Source organism: Salvelinus fontinalis, chromosome 15, assembly GCF_029448725.1.
Source record: "Salvelinus fontinalis isolate EN_2023a chromosome 15, ASM2944872v1, whole genome shotgun sequence".
Taxonomy (NCBI): Eukaryota; Metazoa; Chordata; class Actinopteri; order Salmoniformes; family Salmonidae; genus Salvelinus; species Salvelinus fontinalis.
The window spans coordinates 21180602-21202502 of NC_074679.1; the positions used below are offsets into that span (position 1 = coordinate 21180602).

Sequence of the window (21901 nt, forward strand, 5' to 3'; positions counted from 1 at the left end):
TGACTGTAGCCCAGTCCTCCATGTTATAGCTCCAAGGCATGGCTGGACACAAAGATTGTCCATTCATGAGATGAGGGATTTTATTGTTCAATTTGCATATTCTTTATTTCGTGGTTTAATTGGTTTTGTGCTCATCATTTTTTTAAAGCCTTGTTATTTAACGTTACGGTCGGAGGTGTCATCTGTAGCTGTCAACACAATCTTGTTCCATGTATGGGCATACCCATTTTCAACATGGAGAACATTTGTAAACCATCAGGGGGAAAACAGTTGTGACACGATGTGAAATTACCCAGGGTTGGTTTGATTTAGGGCCTGCATTTTTTCTCTTAAGATTTACTACCAAATGTACCAAGTGGTCAGACATTTGAGTTATTTTTAATGTCATGTAAAAACAGCATAGATTCTGTTTTCTGTTTGTTTAGTAGGCATATTTTATCCACAGTCCTAATCTCTCTTCTGACCTAGTGGAATTCTTCATTTCACCTAGTGGCATTCTTGACTGTAGAGTTGGAGAGTTTTCCTTTGGAAAACAATTCAGAGGACCGGAGAAGAAGATGGGTGTGGATCAGGATGTGTTCTTGGTTTGCCTGTGCTGTGTGCCCAGGGCTGTTCTGAGAGTGTGGGAAACACTGGCACCATCTAGCAAGAGTTGCCCATAGCTTAAGCTTGCCTAGTGCCTATTCCTCCTAAGTGCCTGTCCTGTTCATCTGTGCTTCTGATGTAATGGGGCAGCAGGTAGCCCAGTGGTTAGAGCATTGGTTAGAGCACTAGTAACCGAAAGGTTGCAAGATAAAATCCCCGAGCTGACAAGGTAAAAATCTGTCGTTCTGCCCCTGAACAAGGCAATTAACCCACTGTTCCTAGGCCGTCATTGAAAATAAGAATTTGTTCTTAACTGACTGTCCTAGTTAAATAAATGTAAAATGGAGGTTGTCTTCTGTTGTAATGGAGGTTGTCTCCTGTTGTAATGGAGGTTGTCTCCTGTTGTAATGGAGGTTGTCTCCTGTTGTAATGGAGGTTGTCTTCTGTTGTAATGGAGGTTGTCTCCTGTTGTAATGGAGGTTGTCTTCTGTTGTAATGGAGGTTGTCTCCTGTTGTAATGGAGGTTGTCTCCTGTTGTAATGGAGGTTGTCTCCTGTTGTAATGGAGGTTGTCTCCTGTTGTAATGGAGGTTGTCTTCTGTTGTAATGGAGGTTGTCTCCTGTTGTAATGGAGGTTGTCTTCTGTTGTAATGGAGGTTGTCTTCTGTTGTAATGGAGGTTGTCTTCTGATGTAATGGAGGTTGTCTTCTGATGTAATGGAGGTTGTCTTCTGTTGTAATGGAGGTGGTCTTCTGTTGTAATGGAGGTGGTCTTCTGTTGTAATGGAGGTGGTCTTCTGTTGTAATGGAGGTGGTCTTCTGTTGTAATGGAGGTGGTCTTCTGTTGTAATGGAGGTTGTCTCCTGTTGTAATGGAGGTTGTCTCCTGTTGTAATGGAGGTTGTCTCCTGTTGTAATGGAGGTTGTCTTCTGTTGTAATGGAGGTTGTCTCCTGTTGTAATGGAGGTTGTCTTCTGTTGTAATGGAGGTTGTCTTCTGTTGTAATGGAGGTTGTCTCCTGTTGTAATGGAGGTTGTCTTCTGTTGTAATGGAGGTTGTCTTCTGTTGTAATGGAGGTTGTCTTCTGTTGTAATGGAGGTTGTCTTCTGTTGTAATGGAGGTTGTCTTCTGATGTAATGGAGGTTGTCTTCTGTTGTAATGGAGGTGGTCTTCTGTTGTAATGGAGGTGGTCTTCTGTTGTAATGGAGGTGGTCTTCTGTTGTAATGGAGGTGGTCTTCTGTTGTAATGGAGGTTGTCTTCTGTTGTAATGGAGGTTGTCTTCTGTTGTAATGGAGGTTGTCTTCTGTTGTAATGGAGGTTGTCTTCTGTTGTAATGGAGGTTGTCTCCTGTTGTAATGGAGGTTGTCTCCTGTTGTAATGGAGGTTGTCTCCTGTTGTAATGGAGGTTGTCTCCTGTTGTAATGGAGGTTGTCTCCTGTTGTAATGGAGGTTGTCTCCTGTTGTAATGGAGGTTGTCTCCTGTTGTAATGGAGGTTGTCTCCTGTTGTAATGGAGGTTGTCTTCTGTTGTAATGGAGGTTGTCTTCTGTTGTAATGGAGGTTGTCTTCTGATGTAATGGAGGTTGTCTTCTGATGTAATGGAGGTTGTCTTCTGATGTAATGGAGGTTGTCTTCTGATGTAATGGAGGTTGTCTTCTGATGTAATGGAGGTTGTCTTCTGATGTAATGGAGGTTGTCTTCTGATGTAATGGAGGTTGTCTTCTGATGTAATGGAGGTTGTCTTCTGTTGTAATGGAGGTTGTCTCCTGTTGTAATGGAGGTTGTCTCCTGTTGTAATGGAGGTTGTCTCCTGTTGTAATGGAGGTTGTCTCCTGTTGAAATGGAGGTTGTCTCCTGTTGTAATGGAGGTTGTCTTCTGATGTAATGGAGGTTGTCTTCTGATGTAATGGAGGTTGTCTTCTGATGTAATGGAGGTTGTCTCCTGTTGAAATGGAGGTTGTCTCCTGTTGTAATGGAGGTTGTCTTCTGATGTAATGGAGGTTGTCTCCTGTTGTAATGGAGGTTGTCTCCTGTTGTAATGAAGGTTGTCTCCTGTTGTAATGGAGGTTGTCTCCTGTTGTAATGGAGGTTGTCTCCTGTTGTAATGGAGGTTGTCTTCTGATGTAATGGAGGTTGTCTTCTGTTGTAATGGAGGTTGTCTCCTGTTGTAATGGAGGTGGTCTTCTGTTGTAATGGAGGTGGTCTTCTGATGGTTTTGTTATGATTAATGCATCTCTTTCCCCTCGGAAGAATCTTCCTTTTTATTGTATTTTACTTTCTGTATTCCACAGCTGTGTATTCCATTGTTCCTTGCTCCCCCCTCAGAACCTGCAGCAGTTACGTAAGGGGAAATGCGGGTTGCTCAGGAGGTATCGGCTAGCCACCCTGAGGGCCTGCCGTCTCATCTTGGTTACGCTCAGAGGGAGATGACAAATTACTGCTCACACAACATTGGGTAGAGAGAGGGCTCGGGAAAAAGGAGTGGAAGGTAGAAATGGACAAGAGGATTTGGAGAGCTACAGGGCAAGGCCAGTGTAATAGAGTTCCTGCAGAGCTCCCAGGTCATAGAGATGAAATAGGGAAATGTATGTGTTAATATGGATGTGTGCCTGACTCCATATTACTGAGATGAGTTGGGTCACGGTCGTCGAGGGGGACAAAGGCAGACCTGTGGAAAACAACTAGGATTCAAATAAAGTGTTAAAGTTCAGTTATGATTATTCAGTATTAGTGTGCAAGAGGAAAAGTAGGTTAAGTCTCTGTAAATGTTTGAAGTCTTTGTTTAAAAGAGTCAGACTAAATTAGCCATGGAGAGGGCAGGATCATTTATATGTAGATCCTTATATAATAAGCCAATTTAGAGTAGTGCAATTTATCTATAAATCATTAGGGATTATGATTTGCTTCCCTGTTAAAATACATGTTCGTTACAACATGAAGTTCTATTTACATTCCAATCATCCCACTGATGAAGTGCGGAATATAAAATTACCTAATTACTCCAGGAGTGAAATGAAAGGCATTATTTTGTGTTACCTGGCCAGACCAGATGGTGGGTTGATGCTGCATCACTCTGGGTGTGTGCTTTGATAAAGGCACACTGCAGTACCAAGGTATGAGATTGCTTCTCACCCAAATCATCCTAGCATGTTGAGGTGACAGGTGGAAGAATTGATTTTCCTCATGTCAGCCTTGTTCCGCCAAATTGATGCAGATGAGTCCATCTCTGATGATAGCTCCTGTCACAGTTACTCTTTTCAGTCCCAGTATATCACAAAGCAATGTAGTGCTTCTTCTCCCTGCCCTGAAAGTCTACTGTAACTGGTGTCCAAAACCCTCTCGTCTTCCTACAACTGATAGTGATGTGAGCAGCCCAGGAGTTCGTTGTACTCCTATAGACTACAATATAGCTGGCTGCTCTGACAAGTAGGCTCCAGTCTAGCAGTGGTGTCCCAGGCCACTGCGGTCGGGCAGGCAGGCAGCCAGTAAGGCAGGCAGCCGGTAAGGCAGGCAGGCAGGCAGCCGGTAAGGCAGGCAGGCAAGCAGGCAGCCGGTAAGGCAGGCAGTAACATACAGAGCTATAGATCAGATGAGATAGTAGATAGCGGTCCTGGTTTACAAGCCCAGCCAGACGCTGCAGCATGGCACGGGAGGGAGAGAATCTAAACAGCTCATTAGAAAGGCTCCATCACATCCTTGGATCACTTTAGTTATCCTCACCCAATTATCCTGCCCTTCCCCTTCCCTAGCCCAGAATAACAAAGGAGGGTATAGTCTGGTGAGTCACAACCCCCACAGACGCAAAGATGCTGCTGTGGAGGTAGTTCTTTAGGGCAGGTTGTCTCAACAGAAGAGCTCTGCTGTAAATGAAACACCCTCGCACCCACATAACTGTGTGTGTTTTTTCCTGTTTTCTATTCGTCCGCTCTGTATACTCTGCCTCGTATTGTACCTTCTGTATCCTCTTTCACATACCTGGAAATGTCTGTGTGTGTCCAGACTGTCGTCTCCTTCTGGCAGCGTTGTGGTTTCCACCTCCCCAGACTGATGCTGCACCTCCTCTCCTCTCCCTGCACCACCTCTCCTCTCCCTGCACCACCTCTCCTCTCCCTGCACCACCTCTCCTCTCCCTGCACCACCTCTCCTCTCCCTGTGGACAGAGAAGTGAGCTACCGCTGCTCCCCATAGCCAGTCAAGTCAGTCAGTCAGTCAGTGGTCGCCTTGAGTGGCGTTCACACCAGAGAAACAAGGTTATTACCAGGTGAAGGCAGGCAGCTAGGCAGGCTACAATGCTCCGCTCTGTTGACCAGTGTCTCACTGGTGCTGCTGTGTCATTGGTCCATAGCTCCACTTCACTTCTCAGACTGAGCTGTAGGTCTGGCTCCTGATCTAGAGGTGAGGAGGGGGGGTTACTGCATTAGACCCCTTCCTGATCTGAGAGGTGAGGGGGGGTCACTGCATTAGACCCCTTCCTGATCTGAGAGGTGAGGAGGGGGGGTTACTGCATTAGACCCCTTCCTGATCTGAGAGGTGAGGGGGGGGTCACTGCATTAGACCCCTTCCTGATCTGAGAGGCGAGGGGGGGTCACTGCATTAGACCCCTTCCTGATCTGAGAGGTGAGGGGGGGTTACTGCATTAGACCCCTTCCTGATCTGAGAGGTGAGGGGGGGTCACTGCATTAGACCCCTTCCTGATCTGAGAGGTGAGGGGGGGTTACTGCATTAGATCCCTTCCTGATCTGAGAGGTGAGGGGGGGTTACTGCATTAGACCCCTTCCTGAGGTGAGGGGGGGGGGGTCACTGCATTAGACCCCCTCCTGATCTGAGAGGCGAGGGGGGGTCACTGCATTAGACCCCTTCCTGATCTGAGAGGTGAGGGGGGGGTTACTGCATTAGACCCCTTCCTGATCTGAGAGGTGAGGGGGGGTCACTGCATTAGACCCCTTCCTGATCTGAGAGGTGAGGAGGGGGGGTTACTGCATTAGATCCCTTCCTGATCTGAGAGGTGAGGAGGGGGGGTTACTGCAATAGACCCCCCTCCTGATCGGTGAGGGGTTACTGCATTAGACCCCTTCCTGATCTGAGAGGTGAGGAGGGTCACTGCATTAGACCCCCCTCCTGATCTGAGAGGTGAGGAGGGGGGGGGGTCACTGCATTAGACCCCCCTCCTGATCTGAGAGGTGAGGAGGGGGGGTCACTGCATTAGACCCCCCTCCTGATCTGAGAGGTGAGGAGGGGGGGTCACTGCATTAGACCCCCTCCTGATCTGAGAGGTGAGGGGGGGTTACTGCATTAGACCCCCTCCTGATCTGAGAGGTGAGGAGGGGGGGTTACTGCATTAGACCCCCCTCCTGATCTGAGAGGTGAGGAGGGGGGGTCACTGCATTAGACCCCCTCCTGATCTGAGAGGTGAGGAGGGGGGGTCACTGCATTAGACCCCCTCCTGATCTGAGAGGTGAGGGGGGGTTACTGCATTAGACCCCCCTCCTGATCTGAGAGGTGAGGAGGGGGGGTCACTGCATTAGACCCCCCTCCTGATCTGAGAGGTGAGGAGGGGGGGTCACTGCATTAGACCCCCCTCCTGATCTGAGAGGTGAGATCACTGCATTAGACCCCCCTCCTGATCTGAGAGGTGAGGAGGGGGGGGTCACTGCATTAGACCCCCTGGTAGTCTCATATGAGGGAGGCAGCCTTCCCTCCTACTGCACATTCACAGATCCACCTAAAGAAGAGTTGTCCTTTTTGTGTGTTGTGGGTCTTTGAGCACAATCCCTTTATTACCCTTTGAGAGAGGATGGACAAGCAGAGAAAGACCCAGTGAGGGAGAGAGAATGAGGGTGAGTTTGGGAGGAGGAGAGAGCTCTGAGTAGGACTAGGCTTTGCTGATTCTGGCATGATTACTTCAACTGTTTGTCATATCAGCTTAGCTCTGACAGCGGGATCGGGAGGCAGAGAGGTGGCTTGAGAGGGGAACCACAGCCAGGATTCCACACGAGCCTCGAGGAAGAGCTGTGTTCTGGGCCAGCCCTGCCTCCTGTGTCTCCCTGCCTGGTTCCTCCATTCCACTGGGTCTGAGGCTGAAGCCGCTGGACTCCTCCTCAGAAACAATAGAGATAAAGGGAAAAAGTGTGTTTGAACGTGTCACCTCATGTCTCATCAGGCTCTCTGAACGGCGCCTGCTAAGTGGCAGCGTGACAGGAAGAGGGCTGGCTTTTTCCTCGCACAGGTGTTACTGTGGCAACCGGAACCGGCTTGCCATCCATCGCATGTCACCTGTTTTTTCATCCCCCTCTTTCCCGTCTTCCACTCGCTTTGCTCCCATGAGTGGATCTTCTTCAAATCACATTTTATTGGTCACATACACATGGTTAGCAGATGTTAATGCGAGTGTAGTGAAATGCTTGTGCTTCTAGTTCCGACAGTGCAGTAATATCTAACAAGTCATCTAACAATTCCCCAACAACTACCTAATACACACAAATCTAAAGGGGTGAATGAGAATACATGGATGAGCAATGGCCGAGCGGCATAGGCAAGGTGCAATAGATTGTATAAAATACAGTATATACATGTGATATGAGTAATGTAAAATATGAAGCATTATTAAAGTGGCATTATTTAGAGTATCCAGTGATTGGGTCTCAATGTGGGCAGCAACCTCTGAGTTAGTGATTGCTGTTTAGCAGTCTGATGGCCTTGAGATAGAAGCTGTTTTTCAGTCTCTCGGTCCCAGCTTTGATGCACCTGTACTGACCTCGCCTTCTGGATGGTAGCGGGGTTAACAGGCCGTGGCTCGGGTGGTTGATGTACTTGATGATCTTTTTGGCCTTCCTGTGACATCGGGTGCTGTAGGTGTCATGGAGGGCAGGTAGTTTGCCCCCGGTGATGCGTTGTGCAGACCGCACCACCCTCTGGAGTTCCTTGCAGTTGAGGGTGATGCAGTTGCCATACCAGGCTGTGATACAGCCCGACAGGATGCTCTCGATTGTGCATCTGTAAAAGTTTGTCAGGGTTTTGAGTGACAAGCCAAATGTCTTCAGCCTCCTGAAGTTGAAGAGGTGCTGTTGTGCCTTCTTCACCACACTGTCTGTGTGGGTGGACCATTTCAGTTTGTCCGTGATGTGTACACCGAGGAACTTAACTTTCTACCCTCTCCACTACTGTCCCGTCGATGTGGATAGGGGGGTGCTCCCTCTGCTGTTTCCTGAAGTCCACGATCATCTCCTTTGTTTTGTTGACGTTGAGTGAGAGGTTATTTTCCTGACACCACACTCAGAGTGCCCTCACCTCCTCCCTGTAGGCTGTCTCGTCATTGTTGGTAATCAAGCCTACTACTGTTGTGTCATCTGCAAACTTGATGATTGAGTTGGAGGCGTGCATGGCTACGCAGTTGTGTTCTGAGGCTGACCGGAACATATTCCAGTCTGCGTGATCAATACAATCTTGAAGATTAGCTTCCGATTGGTCGGACTAGCGTTGAATGGTTCTCGTCACTGGTACATCCTGTTTGAGTTTTTGCCTATAAGACGGAAGGAGCAAGATGGCGTCGTGGTCGGATTTGCCGAAGGGAGGACGGGGGAGGGCTTTGTATGCATCTCGGAAGTTAGAGTAGCAGTGGTCGAGGGTATTGCGCATGCGCATATTGCAATCAATATGCTGGAAGAATTTAGGTAGACTTGTTCTCATTTGCTTTGTTAAAATCCCCAGCTACAATAAATGCAGCCTCAAGATGTATGGTTTCCAGTTTCCATACAGTCAAGTGAAGTTCCTCGATGGCCGGCTTGGTGTCTGCTTGAGGGGGAATGTACACAGCTGTGACTATAACTGACGATAATTCTCTTGGTAGGTAGAATGGTCGGCACTTGATTGTAAGGAATTCTAGATCTGGTGAGCAGAAGGACTTGAGTTCCTGTATGTTGTTATGATTACACCATGAGTCGTTAATCATAAAGCATACACCCCTGCCCTTCCTCTTCACAGAGAGTTGTTTATCTCTGTCGGCGCGATGCATGGAGAAGCCCGGTGGCTGAACCGATTCCGACAACATATCCCGAGAGAGCCATGTTTCCATGAAACAGAGAATATTACAATCTCTGTCTCTCTGGAAGGCAACCCTTGCTCGAATTTCATCTACCTTGTTGTCAAGAGACTGGACATTGACTAGTAGTATACTCGGGAGCGATGTCTACGGAGCCTGGCCAGGTGGCTGCTTCATCTGCCCCTTCAGTGTTACGTACAGATATATTTTACCCCCTGCTGCTTGTGTGTGTGTGTGTAGGTGGACGTGGGGGTGGTGCACTTCACCCCTCTGGCTCAGCCCCAAATCAAGCAGCCCTTCAAGCTGGTGGAGAAAGTAGTCAGGAATGTCTTCCAATTCCGGAGAAAGCACTGCCGCAAAGGAATCGAGTAAGCAATATTTCTACCCCTCCTGCTACGGTTCACGCTTTAATCTCTCTCTCTCTACACTCTTTGTTACATGCCGCATTAAGTGAACTCTCAGTTCATCCATGACCAGCTCTATACAAAACTGCTCATGACTCTCTCTCTCTCACTCCCCCTCACTCCCCGTCCCATCCATGCCTGTGAGGAGTGTAGGTAGGCAGGGTGTAGGGCCGGAGAACAAAAGAAGAGAACAGCAATTATGAGTCATTGGGGTGTCATAGGAAGATGATAACATAACTTATGTAACTGCAGCGGGTAGAGACAGCTTTAACAGCTTGAAGAGGAGCTACCTGGCACTGAAGCACTAAGGAAGCATCTGTACTGGGTATGTGGGTGCTGCGATGTGATCTGATGCTCTTGAAGTTGGGTTCTGTATTATGCTTACTGTGAAAACCCATGGTGTTGCTGAGGGCATCTGGGGCTACATCTCTAGTCGAAAGTCTTCAATTGTTTATTCTCCTCGTCTCCGTTCCACGGCCAATGATCTGAGAGGACATGACATGACATCTGAATTTTCTAAGTTACTTTCATCTACAGTGTTAGTATGGTCTGATGGAATCTTCTTTTTAACACTGCATATTTAATCACAACATGATTAATTTATGCGCTTTGTGGCAGCATGTTTGATTTAAATTGTTTTCTATTTCTAAACGATAGCTGGAGGCTTGTGGACATATTGCCTCAGCAGATTCCATCTGGCCCTGTACTGTACCTATGAGTGGTCATTATGGACCGGAAGCCCCCTGAGATTTTTCCCATTCTCTTCCCAGAATGCTGTTCCCGGAGACAGAGAGGCTGGAGCTGGCAAAGGTGATGATGCATGAGGCAGACGTGGACCCCACCCTGCGCCCCACGGAGCTCTCCATCCCTGACATCAGAGCCCTGGCACACGCCTACAGCCGCCTCTGCTCTGAGAACCAGGGCCTCCTCACCTACGACTTCAGAGAGGAACTCAGACTCAAACACCATAACAGGCGATCAGGCAGCAGCACTCAGCAGCCCCTGACAGAGAGAGAAGCTAGGAGGACAGAGAGAGAGTCTAGGAGGACCGAGGGGAAGGAGTGCCTAATGGTCTCTGTTAGAGACGAGACAACAGACTGCTCTTAGCTCTAACATTTCTACCTGGCACACGCATGCATTTTTAAACACAATTTCTCTGGTGTCCCGGGGGTGCTGAGTGAGACACAGGGAATCTCTGGTGTCCCGGGGGTGCTGGGTGAGACACAGGGAATCTCTGGTGTCCCGGGGGTGCTGGGTGAGACACAGGGAATCTCTGGTGTCCCGGGTGAGACACAGGGAATCTCTGGTGTCCTGGAGGTGCTGGGTGAGACACAGGGAATCTCTGGTGTCCCGGATGTGATAGAATAGAGAGGGACTGTGGTGGAAACGGGGGAGAGCTGAACACTGGCTGGGGTTGGGGACATTTGGCATTGGTCCAAACTGGAGTAGCTAACACACAGCTCAGGCACTCCAGTCCAGTTGTAAAGGAAGAACAGTGTGTGAAATGACCAGCAGGAGAGTTTTAAGTGGTGAGAAGAGTTTGTAATGCTCAACCCATCACGCACCATGTCCTGGTTCTTACTTCTGATCCTGATTTTCCCATATGACTTTGTCCTCTGGGAAATGAGTCCGGAAACATTTTCAGGACGATTTGGAGAATAAGAACACGTTGATGGTATTCAGGCCATTCCGCCTCCTTTTTGTCTCACTCACTGGGGGTGTGGAGTGGAGTGGGAAGTGCTGTTGAAAAATTGGCAGCTCCTGATAGGGCTACTAAAATCCTGAGTGTCTTGTTAAAGTGCTGGCCATCTGTTTTGAAATGTTTTGTCAGTGATGATGGAACAATGTTACTGTTTCATTAATATGTTCCTACAGATTACACCAACATGTTTCTTCCTACTCTGTCCTGCCTCCATTATACGTTGGTCCAATGCAGAGAACAAGGATTCTCAATTTCTCTGACAGCTTCATCAACTGGGATAGAGCTGGAAATAAACCGTTCATCTTACCTGTCAAGGAGACAAGAATATAGATTCTCAAAGCCAGACTTAGGAATACAACAGGATAAAACAACCTGCTCTCACAGATACAAATGTTTATTTATAAAACAGTTCATTATGGTTCACATTCATTGGTATGCTAGCATTAAAGGCATGTTTACAGTTGAGGGCAAACCGAGAGGGAGGGTATGTGGTGGTGAAGAGTTGTCAGATAATAGGATGTCCCAACAGCATCTTCAAGAGCTAAATAAGAAGTACCTTTACAAAATATCCCAGATAGTGTATTTATTGCAAGTTACAGCTGTTTCTACCTGTACAATGTCAGTATGTGTAATAATATCACAGATTCAAATGAAGTTATAGTCCAGCTACTCGGGTATGGGAGCTACAAACAGGGCAAGTTGACAACACATTTGAATGAAATCCTTTTACTTTGACAATGCCTATGTACATTGTAAGCAACACTCCTGGGGGAGGATGACTTCAATACACTGGAAACCATTAACTAGGTGAAACATACCAGATTCTTCAATTCAAGCCAACCCCATATGTATTTTACAAAGCAATAAAAAGTTACAACAATCAATAAATAAACATTTCTTTCAAAACAAAAATCCACTTGATGTACAAATACAGGGGCAGCAGGAAGCCTAGTGATTAGAGCGTTGGACTAGTAACCGAAAGGCTGCAAGATTGAATCCCCGAGCTGACAAGGTAAAAATCTGTCGTCCTGCCCCTGAACAAGGCAGTTAACCCACTGTTCCTAGGCCATCATTAAAAATAAGAATTTGTTCTTAAATGACTTGCCTAGTTAAAAAAACATTTTGCAAACAATGTACAGCAAGTCACAAAATCAATTTCCATCCTCTCCTGTCGATTTAGATATACTTCCTACAGCTCAGGAAGTCTGAGTTTAAGTGAAGCTCTTAGGGTGAGTCTCTAAAGTGGAATCCTCTCATCGCCGTTCTTCTCTGACATGAATGAACTGGAAGGTGAACAAAGTCTATTCGTTATATTACTCTCACCTATGTAAAGGAGACAAGTAGAGGAAGCCAATTCATATTATTGAGAACGCTGGGCAGAGGCATATACAGAAGAGCAGGGCTGGAGGCGGAGCGTAGTTGTACATTAGTGCTCAGCAGATTCATTGCAGTAATTATCAGGGACCGAGTCGCCTCGTCTCTCTATGGGGACAACCATGTCGCTGAGCCAAAGGTAGCTCATCTTTCCTTTTACACCCGTGCATACCTAAGCAAGTGGGATATGCCAATTGTACGCTCTCAAAAGGAACACAGTTTAACTTCAGAGCTGAGGCACAACAGATACCCTGGGACTAGGACAGAACTAACCAGGGGTTTCCAATGCCCTAAGGCATGGAGCGGGCGCTGGGCAGAGCTTTGGCTGCTCTCCTTGGGTCTATTCCTGACCCTATGAGGAGTTAGGGGCACTGCCAGTGTCCGTAGAGTCGTAGAAACAGTCCTCGTTGACCACGGAGGTGAGGCTCTGTACGCTGAACTCTCTCTCCAGCAGAGCGCTGAGGTCCATGGCTGCCAGGTCCGTCTGGCTGTCCAGGGAACGGCTGTGTTCCCTCAGACTCAGTAGCGCCCGCTGGCTGCTACCTTTCCTCTTCACTGGGCAGAAGTGGCCCCGAACAAGTTTGGGCTGGCTCTCCGGGGTGTTCACCTCTGCTCCCTCTGGCTGCACGCGGGGGGCCGGCGCCCGGGAGGAAGCTGCCTCCTCTGACAGCCTCAAACTGAGAAACTGGGCCTCAATGGCACAGGAGGGGAAGCTCCCTCCAGCCTCACTGAACTCATCGTCCTCATCACTCAGGATGTATGACTCCTTCACAGAGCTGAAGCCAGAGGGCCGCTGGCCTCCCCGAGACCAGGCCTTTTGGGTAGACAGTGTCTTGTGCTGTGTGGGACCGTCAGCTGGGGGAGCGTCAGAGGAGCTGTGGGTGCCGCTGCTCAGGCTGCCCTCGTCTGAGTCAGGCTGGCCAGGTTTGAGTGTGCTGGCTGGGGTGGGGAGATCCAGCAGGGGCTGCTTACACAGCCAGGAGGCTCTGGATGAACCTGGTGGGGGGAGAGCGAGAGACAGCTGCCAACTGAGCAATACATTCACTAATATCTGGCCACAAACACTACTGTATGTACAGTAAGTCAATGAGTGCTTATAAGGTTTAAGTCAAGGTCATGTTGTCTAAAGATAAAAAATCTAAGCAGTGTTATTTTAAGGGATGAAACTCACCTATCCTGGCAGAGGAGGGCAGGGTGCTGCGTAAAGGCGTGAGGCGCTCCTTACACCTCATCTCGGCCGGGAGCATGTTCCGTCTGACGTTCTCCCGGAGGATGGAGCGGATGACCTTGATGATGTTCACTTTGCATTCTGGGACACTGTGGAGGGAAACAGCGGTACCATGCTCTGAGAGAGCAGGGCTAATTCACACAGTCTACAACAGGAGGGTCCCACTTCTCTGCGACTACAGTCCTGCTGGTGCTTATTTCCCCCAGACACTCAATGGACAACTGATTGGCTAGAGCCCATGCAACCCCTGACCTTGTAGAAGGTAGTCTATGATTAAGAGGATAAAGAAAAAACAGCATACTCTGTGGCCCTCAAGGACCAGAGCTATAGATCCAGTCAGAACTACTGCTCTCTCTTACCTGCTACACAGCTGGAAGACCGTCTCTGGCCTTCCCTCCAGTTCAGACTTGGTATGTATCAGCTCCCAGATGCAGGTAGTCTCAGTACCTTAGGAGGAAGGGATTGGAGAAGATCCTTTTAATCAAGACATCTAAATTTAGTTTCAAAAGACTCAATATCCAAGAGAATATGATCTCTGGTAGTTAATGAGAGCCAGAAGAGGGGGGGGGGGGGGTGTGTGTGTGTGTGTGTGTGTGTGTCTCTGTCTGTCTGTCTGTCTGTCTGTCTGTCTCTTACCTGCAGTGTTGCCTAGTCGGACCTGCAGTGCAGAAAGCGGGATGAGCCAGCGGAATTTGAAGGGGTCCAGGTCTCCATGGGAGTGTGCCAAGCGAGGGGTGGTCTGCTCACACACGAGAGAGAGAGAGATGTTAGGCACTGCTGGCATCAAAGGCATATGAAAGTAAATGAAAGAGAACTCACCATCTTCTTCTTGAGCTTGTTGCTCTCCCTGTAGACAAGTATCACTGCCTTCTTGAACACTGATGAGAGAAACGAAATGAAAACTTTGACCACAACTTTGAGAGTTTACACAGGAATCCATCCTGTCAGAAAACTTTCGATCTGAGTTTACAGCACATTGGCACTACAATGTATCCATAAAACCCCAAACTATACTGGTATAACACTGAACAGCAACATATTTTTGTGGATATACAATACATTTATCTAATAGCTAGCCATAAAATGTGTGTTGTGTTTACATGTGTTTGTGTTAAGCCAGTGGAGTCCAGGCTGAGAGAGACTGCTACCAGGCTCTGGCAAGGGCCAGGCACACTCTCTCCCATGATACCGCAGTAACGGTACAGTGTCTTTCTAACTCACCAAACACAGTCATCTCGGGGTCCTTTCTCATGCGGCCCAGAGAAGGATGGGGGTTGAGCCAGACGACAGAGGAATGCATGAGGAATTCTCCCATGGTAAGCTCTGTGACCTGGGAGAGAGAAGGAAAGGCCATGGGCCACAGTCAGTATGTGAGGGACATAGTAAGTACTGTATCTGTACAGGGACCTGTGCCACTCATCTAGCACAAAAATGTTCTCTCTGTGTTGGGTGATTGTTGAGTATCTAAAGAGGAAGTATCTATACGGGAACTTGGCTATTTCCAACCAGTTTTCTGTAAGAGATATACATCACTAGGATGAATATATTAAATTGCCCCTAGTGGTTGTGCAGAAGATCCAGGCTGTGCTGGTGTTGGTCCAACTACGTGTCTAGATTGAAGATGTAAGTGAGAGTGATGAAAGCTGCTGTAAGGGAAGAAGAGGGTAGCGCAGGGTACATTACAGTAGAGTTACCTCCTTCTCAGGGCCACTCTGCTCTGCCACCAGCTGGTCAAACACAGAGCCATAGTCCTCATAGATCTTCTGCATCTCATTGATGTGGCTGGCCACCTTCTCCATGGCCTTCAGGGCCTCTGTGGGCACAGAGGAGGGAAAGGAAGGGTTAATGTCTGTGTCTGTGTCTAAGTCTTCAAGTTACCTGTGAGGTGGTAGTGCTCCTCGCTGTCTGTGTCTGTGTGTGAGTCTTCAAGTTACCTGTGAGGTGGTAGTGCTCCTCGCTGTCTGTGTCTGTGTGTGAGTCTTCAAGTTACCTGTGAGGTGGTAGTGCTCCTCGCTGTCTGTGTCTGTGTGTCTTCAAGTTACTTGTGAGGTGGTAGTGCTCCTCGCTGTCTGTGTCTGTGTGTGAGTCTTCAAGTTACCTGTGAGGTGGTAGTGCTCCTCGCTGTCTGTGTCTGTGTGTGTCTTCAAGTTACCTGTGAGGTGGTAGTGCTCCTCGCTGTCTGTGTCTGTGTGTGAGTCTTCAAGTTACCTGTGAGGTGGTAGTGCTCCTCGCTGTCTGTGTCTGTGTGTGAGTCTTCAAGTTACCTGTGAGGTGGTAGTGCTCCTCGCTGTCTGTGTCTGTGTGTGAGTCTTCAAGTTACCTGTGAGGTGGTAGTGCTCCTCGCTGTCTGTGTCTGTGTGTGAGTCTTCAAGTTACCTGTGAGGTGGTAGTGCTCCTCGCTGTCTGTGTCTGTGTGTGAGTCTTCAAGTTACCTGTGAGGTGGTAGTGCTCCTCGCTGACTGTGTGTGAGTCTTCAAGTTACCTGTGAGGTGGTAGTGCTCCTCGCTGTCTGTGTCAGTGAGAGAAACCAGCTCTCGGAGCAGTAGAGGGTATTTCAACACTCTCTGGACTGGCTTGATCAGGTAGGACTCCAGGGTTGAGGAGTGCTGCTTCGTAGGGTTCCTCGCAGCCAGGAACTCCTTAAAGGACCAATCAGTCTTAGCTGTAGACGACAAACAGACTTATTTACCAAGCCCTGTACATGTAAGTTGTTCAGTCACATCTTTCATTCTGTAGCACGCTTGGAGGACTGTGCCTAGTGATGCTAAATAGACCCACCACTATCTTGGTGCAATAATACTTGTCCACATGGGGGCAGTATAGGCTACTCCTCACCACTGCAGTAAAATGGCAACACTGCAGGTAGCTACTGTAAAACATGGTTTGGACATGAGACTGCCACTCCATTGCAAACAATACCATTCAAAAGACACTATGATTCAAAACAACCACAGCAGTGATTTTCATTCACAGTGTGCATAGCGAGGAGAGATGTCTAATAGTGGGTGCTGTGTGGTCTAGGCTTGGGCAGGAGCTCACCAGAGCAGAGGACCGGCACCTCAAATGTTCTACTGCTTGAGCTCCTGTTCCTCTCATAGAATATTAGCTCAAAGGTATTGTGGAGCTCCTGCACCTAAATATAAACAATACTGGCACCCAAAATGAGTACCGGCACCTATTTCAGTCCAAATCAAGAACAGTGTAGTATTGTAACACATTGAGAGGCATCCTGGAGGTCAGGTGTAGACATTTCTTGCCACCTCGCTGTGTGTCTCATGTGTGAAAGGATTGAGAGGCCATTAGAGTATTAATTATAGCACTCTGAGCCACAGAGACAGGCAGCTGCATTGACACTTCACACAGTAATTGGCAGGCAATTAATGAGTAAACGAGTAAACACAAAAAGTGTATGCGTAGCGAGAAGGGGCCCAGTACCACATTGGCCCGGCACCACGTTGGCAGAGCGAGAATGTGTAATTACTAGAACCGCTGACAGACACCCACAGATTCTCTGTGAACGCCCTCGTTCAGTTGTGTTGGGCTCCGCTGTGCTAGGCTTTGTTGTACTGAGCTGGACTGTGCTCTGATGGACTGGGTTGTGCTCTGATGGACTGGACTGTGCTCTGATGGACTGGACTGTGCTCTGATGGACTGGGTTATGCTGTGCTCTGATGGACTGGGTTGTGCTCTGCTCTGATGGACTGGGTTATGCTCTGATGGACTGGGTTATGCTGTGCTCTGATGGACTGGGTTATGCTCTGATGGACTGGGTTATGCTCTGATGGACTGGGTTATGCTCTGATGGACTGGGTTATGCTCTGATGGACTGGGTTATGCTCTGATGGACTGGGTTATGCTCTGATGGACTGGGTTATGCTCTGATGGACTGGGTTATGCTCTGATGGACTGGGTTATGCTCTGATGGACTGGGTTATGCTCTGATGGACTGGGTTATGCTCTGATGGACTGGGTTATGCTCTGCTGGACTGGGTTATGCTCTGCTGGACTGGGTTATGCTCTGCTGGACTGGGTTATGCTCTGATGGACTGGGTTATGCTCTGCTCTGATGGACTGGGTTATGCTCTGCTCTGATGGACTGGGTTATGCTCTGATGGACTGGGTTATGCTCTGATGGACTGGGTTATGCTCTGATGGACTGGGTTATGCTCTGATGGACTGGGTTATGCTCTGATGGACTGGGTTATGCTCTGATGGACTGGGTTATGCTCTGATGGACTGGGTTATGCTGTGCTCTGATGGACTGGGTTATGCTGTGCTCTGATGGACTGGGTTATGCTGTGCTCTGATGGACTGGGTTATGCTGTGCTCTGATGGACTGGGTTATGCTCTGATGGACTGGGTTATGCTCTGATGGACTGGGTTATGCTCTGATGGACTGGGTTATGCTCTGATGGACTGGGTTATGCTCTGATGGACTGGGTTATGCTCTGATGGACTGGGTTATGCTCTGATGGACTGGGTTATGCTCTGCTCTGATGGACTGGGTTATGCTCTGATGGACTGGGTTATGCTCTGCTCTGATGGACTGGGTTGTGCTCTGCTCTGATGGACTGGGTTGTGCTATGCTCTGATGGACTGGGTTATGCTCTGATGGACTGGGTTATGCTCTGATGGACTGGGTTATGCTCTGATGGACTGGGTTATGCTCTGATGGACTGGGTTATGCTCTGCTCTGATGGACTGGGTTATGCTCTGATGGACTGGGTTATGCTGTGCTCTGATGGACTGGGTTATGCTCTGATGGACTGAGTTATGCTCTGATGGACTGGGTTGTGCTCTGATGGACTGGGTTATGCTCTGATGGACTGGGTTGTGCTCTGATGGACTGGGCTGTGCTCTGATGGACTGGGCTGTGCTCTGATGGACTGGGCTGTGCTCTGATGGACTGGGTTATGCTCTGATGGACTGGGTTATGCTCTGATGGACTGGGTTATGCTCTGATGGACTGGGTTATGCTCTGATGGACTGGGTTATGCTGTGCTCTGATGGACTGGGTTATGCTCTGATGGACTGGGTTATGCTCTGATGGACTGGGTTATGCTCTGATGGACTGGGTTATGCTGTGCTCTGATGGACTGGGTTATGCTCTGATGGACTGGGTTATGCTCTGATGGACTTGGTTGTGCTCTGATGGACTGGGTTGTGCTTTGATGGACTGAGTTGTGCTCTGATGGACTGAGTTGTGCTCTGATGGACTGAGTTGTGCTCTGATGGACTGAGTTGTGCTCTGATGGACTGAGTTGTGCTCTGATGGACTGGTGGACTGGGTTGTGCGGTGATGCAGAGTTCTGCTCTAATGCATGTTTACGCTGCGGTTTCCTACTTCAGTTCATTCTGCTTCATCAGAGACTGTTGAGGAACATGCAAAGCCGTTTGCAAGATTATCCTTGCGCTATTAAAACTCCATTTCGGTACCTGCTTCTAGGAATGCAACGCGTAATCTTGTAATGGGAAGAATTTAAGAGGCACCGGGGTGCAATTTCCCCACCTGCTCGGTTTCATTCATTCTGCGCTGGGCAGCGTGCCCAAACCAGAGGAAGAGGCCAACGTTGCGGGCATAAATTAAGTTCAACATTTATATTCACACATATAAACAGGGACACTCAACATTTCTAGCACTCCCCCTGTCTGCGGTTCATGGTCTTTCTCTCATTATAGACCAGCCTTCGTTAGCTGTGCAGCACAATGGGGGCACTCCAGCTAGCCACTTTCACAGTTTTACAGTGGGAAGCCATTTACAGTTGAGTTGATATGAAAGAGAATATGGGAGTCTGGAATGATTGAGTGAATACGAGGAGAGGTTGAAGTAAAGTGGGATTGCATCACTTCACCAAGCGAGTAGCTCCACTCAGAGACATTTTAATGGAGTTCATTATTGATGCTGGACCGTAGGCGTCTAGTCAACCATGTCATTTACATAGAGTGCTGGGGTTGGTGGGGATGATGCAATGGAGGTGCAAGGGGGTATTTCGGGCAGGTTGGGGGTGGTGGGGAGAGAGGAGACCCGTACCTCTCTCCAGGACTTTCTGGACCTTGATGTGGTTGGCACAGAAGCCACTGTAGAGCTTGAAGTGATCAGCGTAGTACAGGAAGGATCCACCCAGAGAGAAGAGAAGCTTCTGGAATAAGAGAGAGAGAGTAAGAATGTGTGAAGGAGAGCGAGATGGAGAGAACATGTGAAGTCGTGACCTGACCACTCTCACCTCCCTCTCACGGGACAGTATTTAAAATCCCCCAGGCCTGCCCTCTCTAACCCCTGAGTACAGTGCTTTTATCAACATACAATTCTCCATGGCAAAATGGCAAAATCCATCCGATGCCATGTCGATGTAGTAAATCAATCATGTGTGAAACTGTAACAATCTCGCAATAATAAATACAGATATATCTCAAAGTGTGACAGGACACTCACTGTTCATCATAGCTCATCTATAGTAATGAAGAAGGTTTGGGGGAGTGATTTCACATATTTCTATGTCATTGGTGTGTGCTCATTGGTTAATGCGTCTATGAGTATGCGGTTTAATCATGTCATCTAAGTGTGTGTATATCACGCATGTATGACGAGAGATGGATTGGCAGAGGCAGTTGCAACAAGGGTCACAAACAGTGTGTCATACCTTAAACTGCACAGGGGTTTCCAGTGTGCTGAAGTCAGGTGAAGAGGCGATCCTCTCCTCCAGCGTCTGCAGGAAGACTCTCTGGAAGTCCAGCATCTCTGGCAGGCTGCCAAACAGACTATCCATCTAAACGAAAGGAGAGACAGGAGCCTGGTCAGTCATCTCTTTACAGCAGTCAGTCAGAGATAGCTATCTCTCTACAGCAGTCAGTCAGCGATAGCTATCTCTCTACAGCAGTCAGTCAGCGATAGCTATCTCTCTACAGCAGTCAGTCAGCGATAGCTATCTCTCTACAGCAGTCAGTCAGCGATAGCTATCTCTCTACAGCAGTCAGTCAGCGATAGCTATCTCTCTACAGCAGTCAGTCAGAGATAGCTATCTCTCTACAGCAGTCAGTCAGAGATAGCTATCTCTACAGCAGTCAGTCAGAGATAGCTATCTCTACAGCAGTCAGTCAGAGATAGCTATCTCTCTACAGCAGTCAGTCAGAGATAGCTATCTCTCTACAGCAGTCAGAGATAGCTATCTCTCTACAGCAGTCAGTCAGAGATAGCTATCTCTCTACAGCAGTCAGTCAGAGATAGCTATCTCTACAGCAGTCAGTCAGAGATAGCTATCTCTACAGCAGTCAGTCAGAGATAGCTATCTCTCTACAGCAGTCAGTCAGAGATAGCTATCTCTCTACAGCAGTCAGTCAGAGATAGCTATCTCTCTACAGCAGTCAGAGATAGCTATCTCTCTACAGCAGTCAGTCAGAGATAGCTATCTCTACAGCAGTCAGTCAGAGATAGCTATCTCTACAGCAGTCAGTCAGAGATAGCTATCTCTCTACAGCAGTCAGTCAGAGATAGCTATCTCTCTACAGCAGTCAGAGATAGCTATCTCTCTACAGCAGTCAGTCAGAGATAGCTATCTCTCTACAGCAGTCAGTCAGAGATAGCTATCTCTCTACAGCAGTCAGAGATAGCTATCTCTCTACAGCAGTCAGTCAGAGATAGCTATCTCTACAGCAGTCAGTCACTAGTTAACATCCCCCTCTGATGTCTCAGGTGAGAGGCACTTAGGAACAGCCTCTCTCTCTTCCTATCAATTCAATTCATTTCAAAGGGCTTTATTGGCATGTGAAACATGTTCACATTGCCAAAGAAAGTGAAAATATATAATTAACAAAAGTTAAATAATCAATAACAAATTAACAGTAAACATTCCGCTCACACGTTTCAAAGGAATAGACACATTTCAAATGTCATATGGCTAAGTACACTGCTATAATGATGTGCAAATAGTTAAAGTACAAAAAGGAAAATAAATAAACATAAATATGGGTTGTATTTATGATGGTGTTTGTTCTTCACTGGTTAACCCTTTTATTGTGGCAACAGGTTACAAATCTTGCTGCTGTGATGGTACACTGTGGTATTTCTCCCAATAGATATGGGAGTTTATCAATATTGGATTTGTTTTCGAATTCTTTGTGGGTCTGTGTAATCTGAGGGAAATATGTATCTCTAATATGGTCATACATTTGGCAGGAGGTTAGGAAGTGCAGCTCAGTTTCCACATTTTGTGGCCAGTGTGCACATAGCCTCTTCTCTTGAGATCCAGGTCTGCCTACAGCGGCCTTTCTCAATAGCAAGGCTATGCTCACTGAGTCTGTACATATTCAAAGCTTTCCTTCATTTTGCGTCAGTCACAGTGTTCATGTATTCTGCCACTGGGTACTCTCTGTTAAGGGACAAAAAGCACAATCTCCCAGTCTCTCGCTCTCTCACACCATCATTAAAAGGTGTTCAAGGTGTCTTGCTCTCTTGTCCGCTGTGTGCCTAGACACGTCTGAGTGACCGATAATGTTGGTTTAATCAGCCCCACTGCTCAGTGTGTATCGATGGATCTCTCCTTTGAGAGTGTCGTCCTGAGACTGAGGTCATGCTC

At 47.9% G+C, this 21901-nt stretch overlaps 2 protein-coding genes across 10 annotated transcripts in view; one reads left to right on the forward strand and one right to left on the reverse strand.

Moving 5' to 3' along the window:
* LOC129811529 (dimethyladenosine transferase 1, mitochondrial-like) overlaps positions 1 to 10920 on the forward strand; it is a 35722-nt gene extending 24802 nt beyond the window's left edge. For all 6 annotated transcript variants that reach the window (XM_055862914.1, XM_055862917.1, XM_055862916.1 and 3 more), the window contains 2 exons: positions 8861 to 8988; positions 9795 to 10920. In XM_055862914.1, the coding sequence (XP_055718889.1) occupies positions 8861 to 8988; positions 9795 to 10131 (465 nt within the window). In that variant the 3' untranslated portion in view covers positions 10132 to 10920. The remainder of the gene's footprint in view (positions 1 to 8860; positions 8989 to 9794) is intronic.
* Positions 10921 to 11102: 182 nt separating this feature from the next.
* Positions 11103 to 21901, reverse strand: part of LOC129811528 (rho guanine nucleotide exchange factor TIAM2-like) — a 110317-nt gene continuing 99518 nt past the window's right edge. For all 4 annotated transcript variants that reach the window (XM_055862912.1, XM_055862910.1, XM_055862911.1 and 1 more), the window contains 10 exons: positions 19970 to 20095; positions 19360 to 19468; positions 15811 to 15990; positions 15023 to 15141; positions 14550 to 14658; positions 14148 to 14206; positions 13965 to 14067; positions 13688 to 13775; positions 13272 to 13417; positions 11103 to 13096 (listed from right to left, as the gene is read on the reverse strand). In XM_055862912.1, the coding sequence (XP_055718887.1) occupies positions 12453 to 13096; positions 13272 to 13417; positions 13688 to 13775; positions 13965 to 14067; positions 14148 to 14206; positions 14550 to 14658; positions 15023 to 15141; positions 15811 to 15990; positions 19360 to 19468; positions 19970 to 20095 (1683 nt within the window). In that variant the 3' untranslated portion in view covers positions 11103 to 12452. The remainder of the gene's footprint in view (positions 13097 to 13271; positions 13418 to 13687; positions 13776 to 13964; positions 14068 to 14147; positions 14207 to 14549; positions 14659 to 15022; positions 15142 to 15810; positions 15991 to 19359; positions 19469 to 19969; positions 20096 to 21901) is intronic.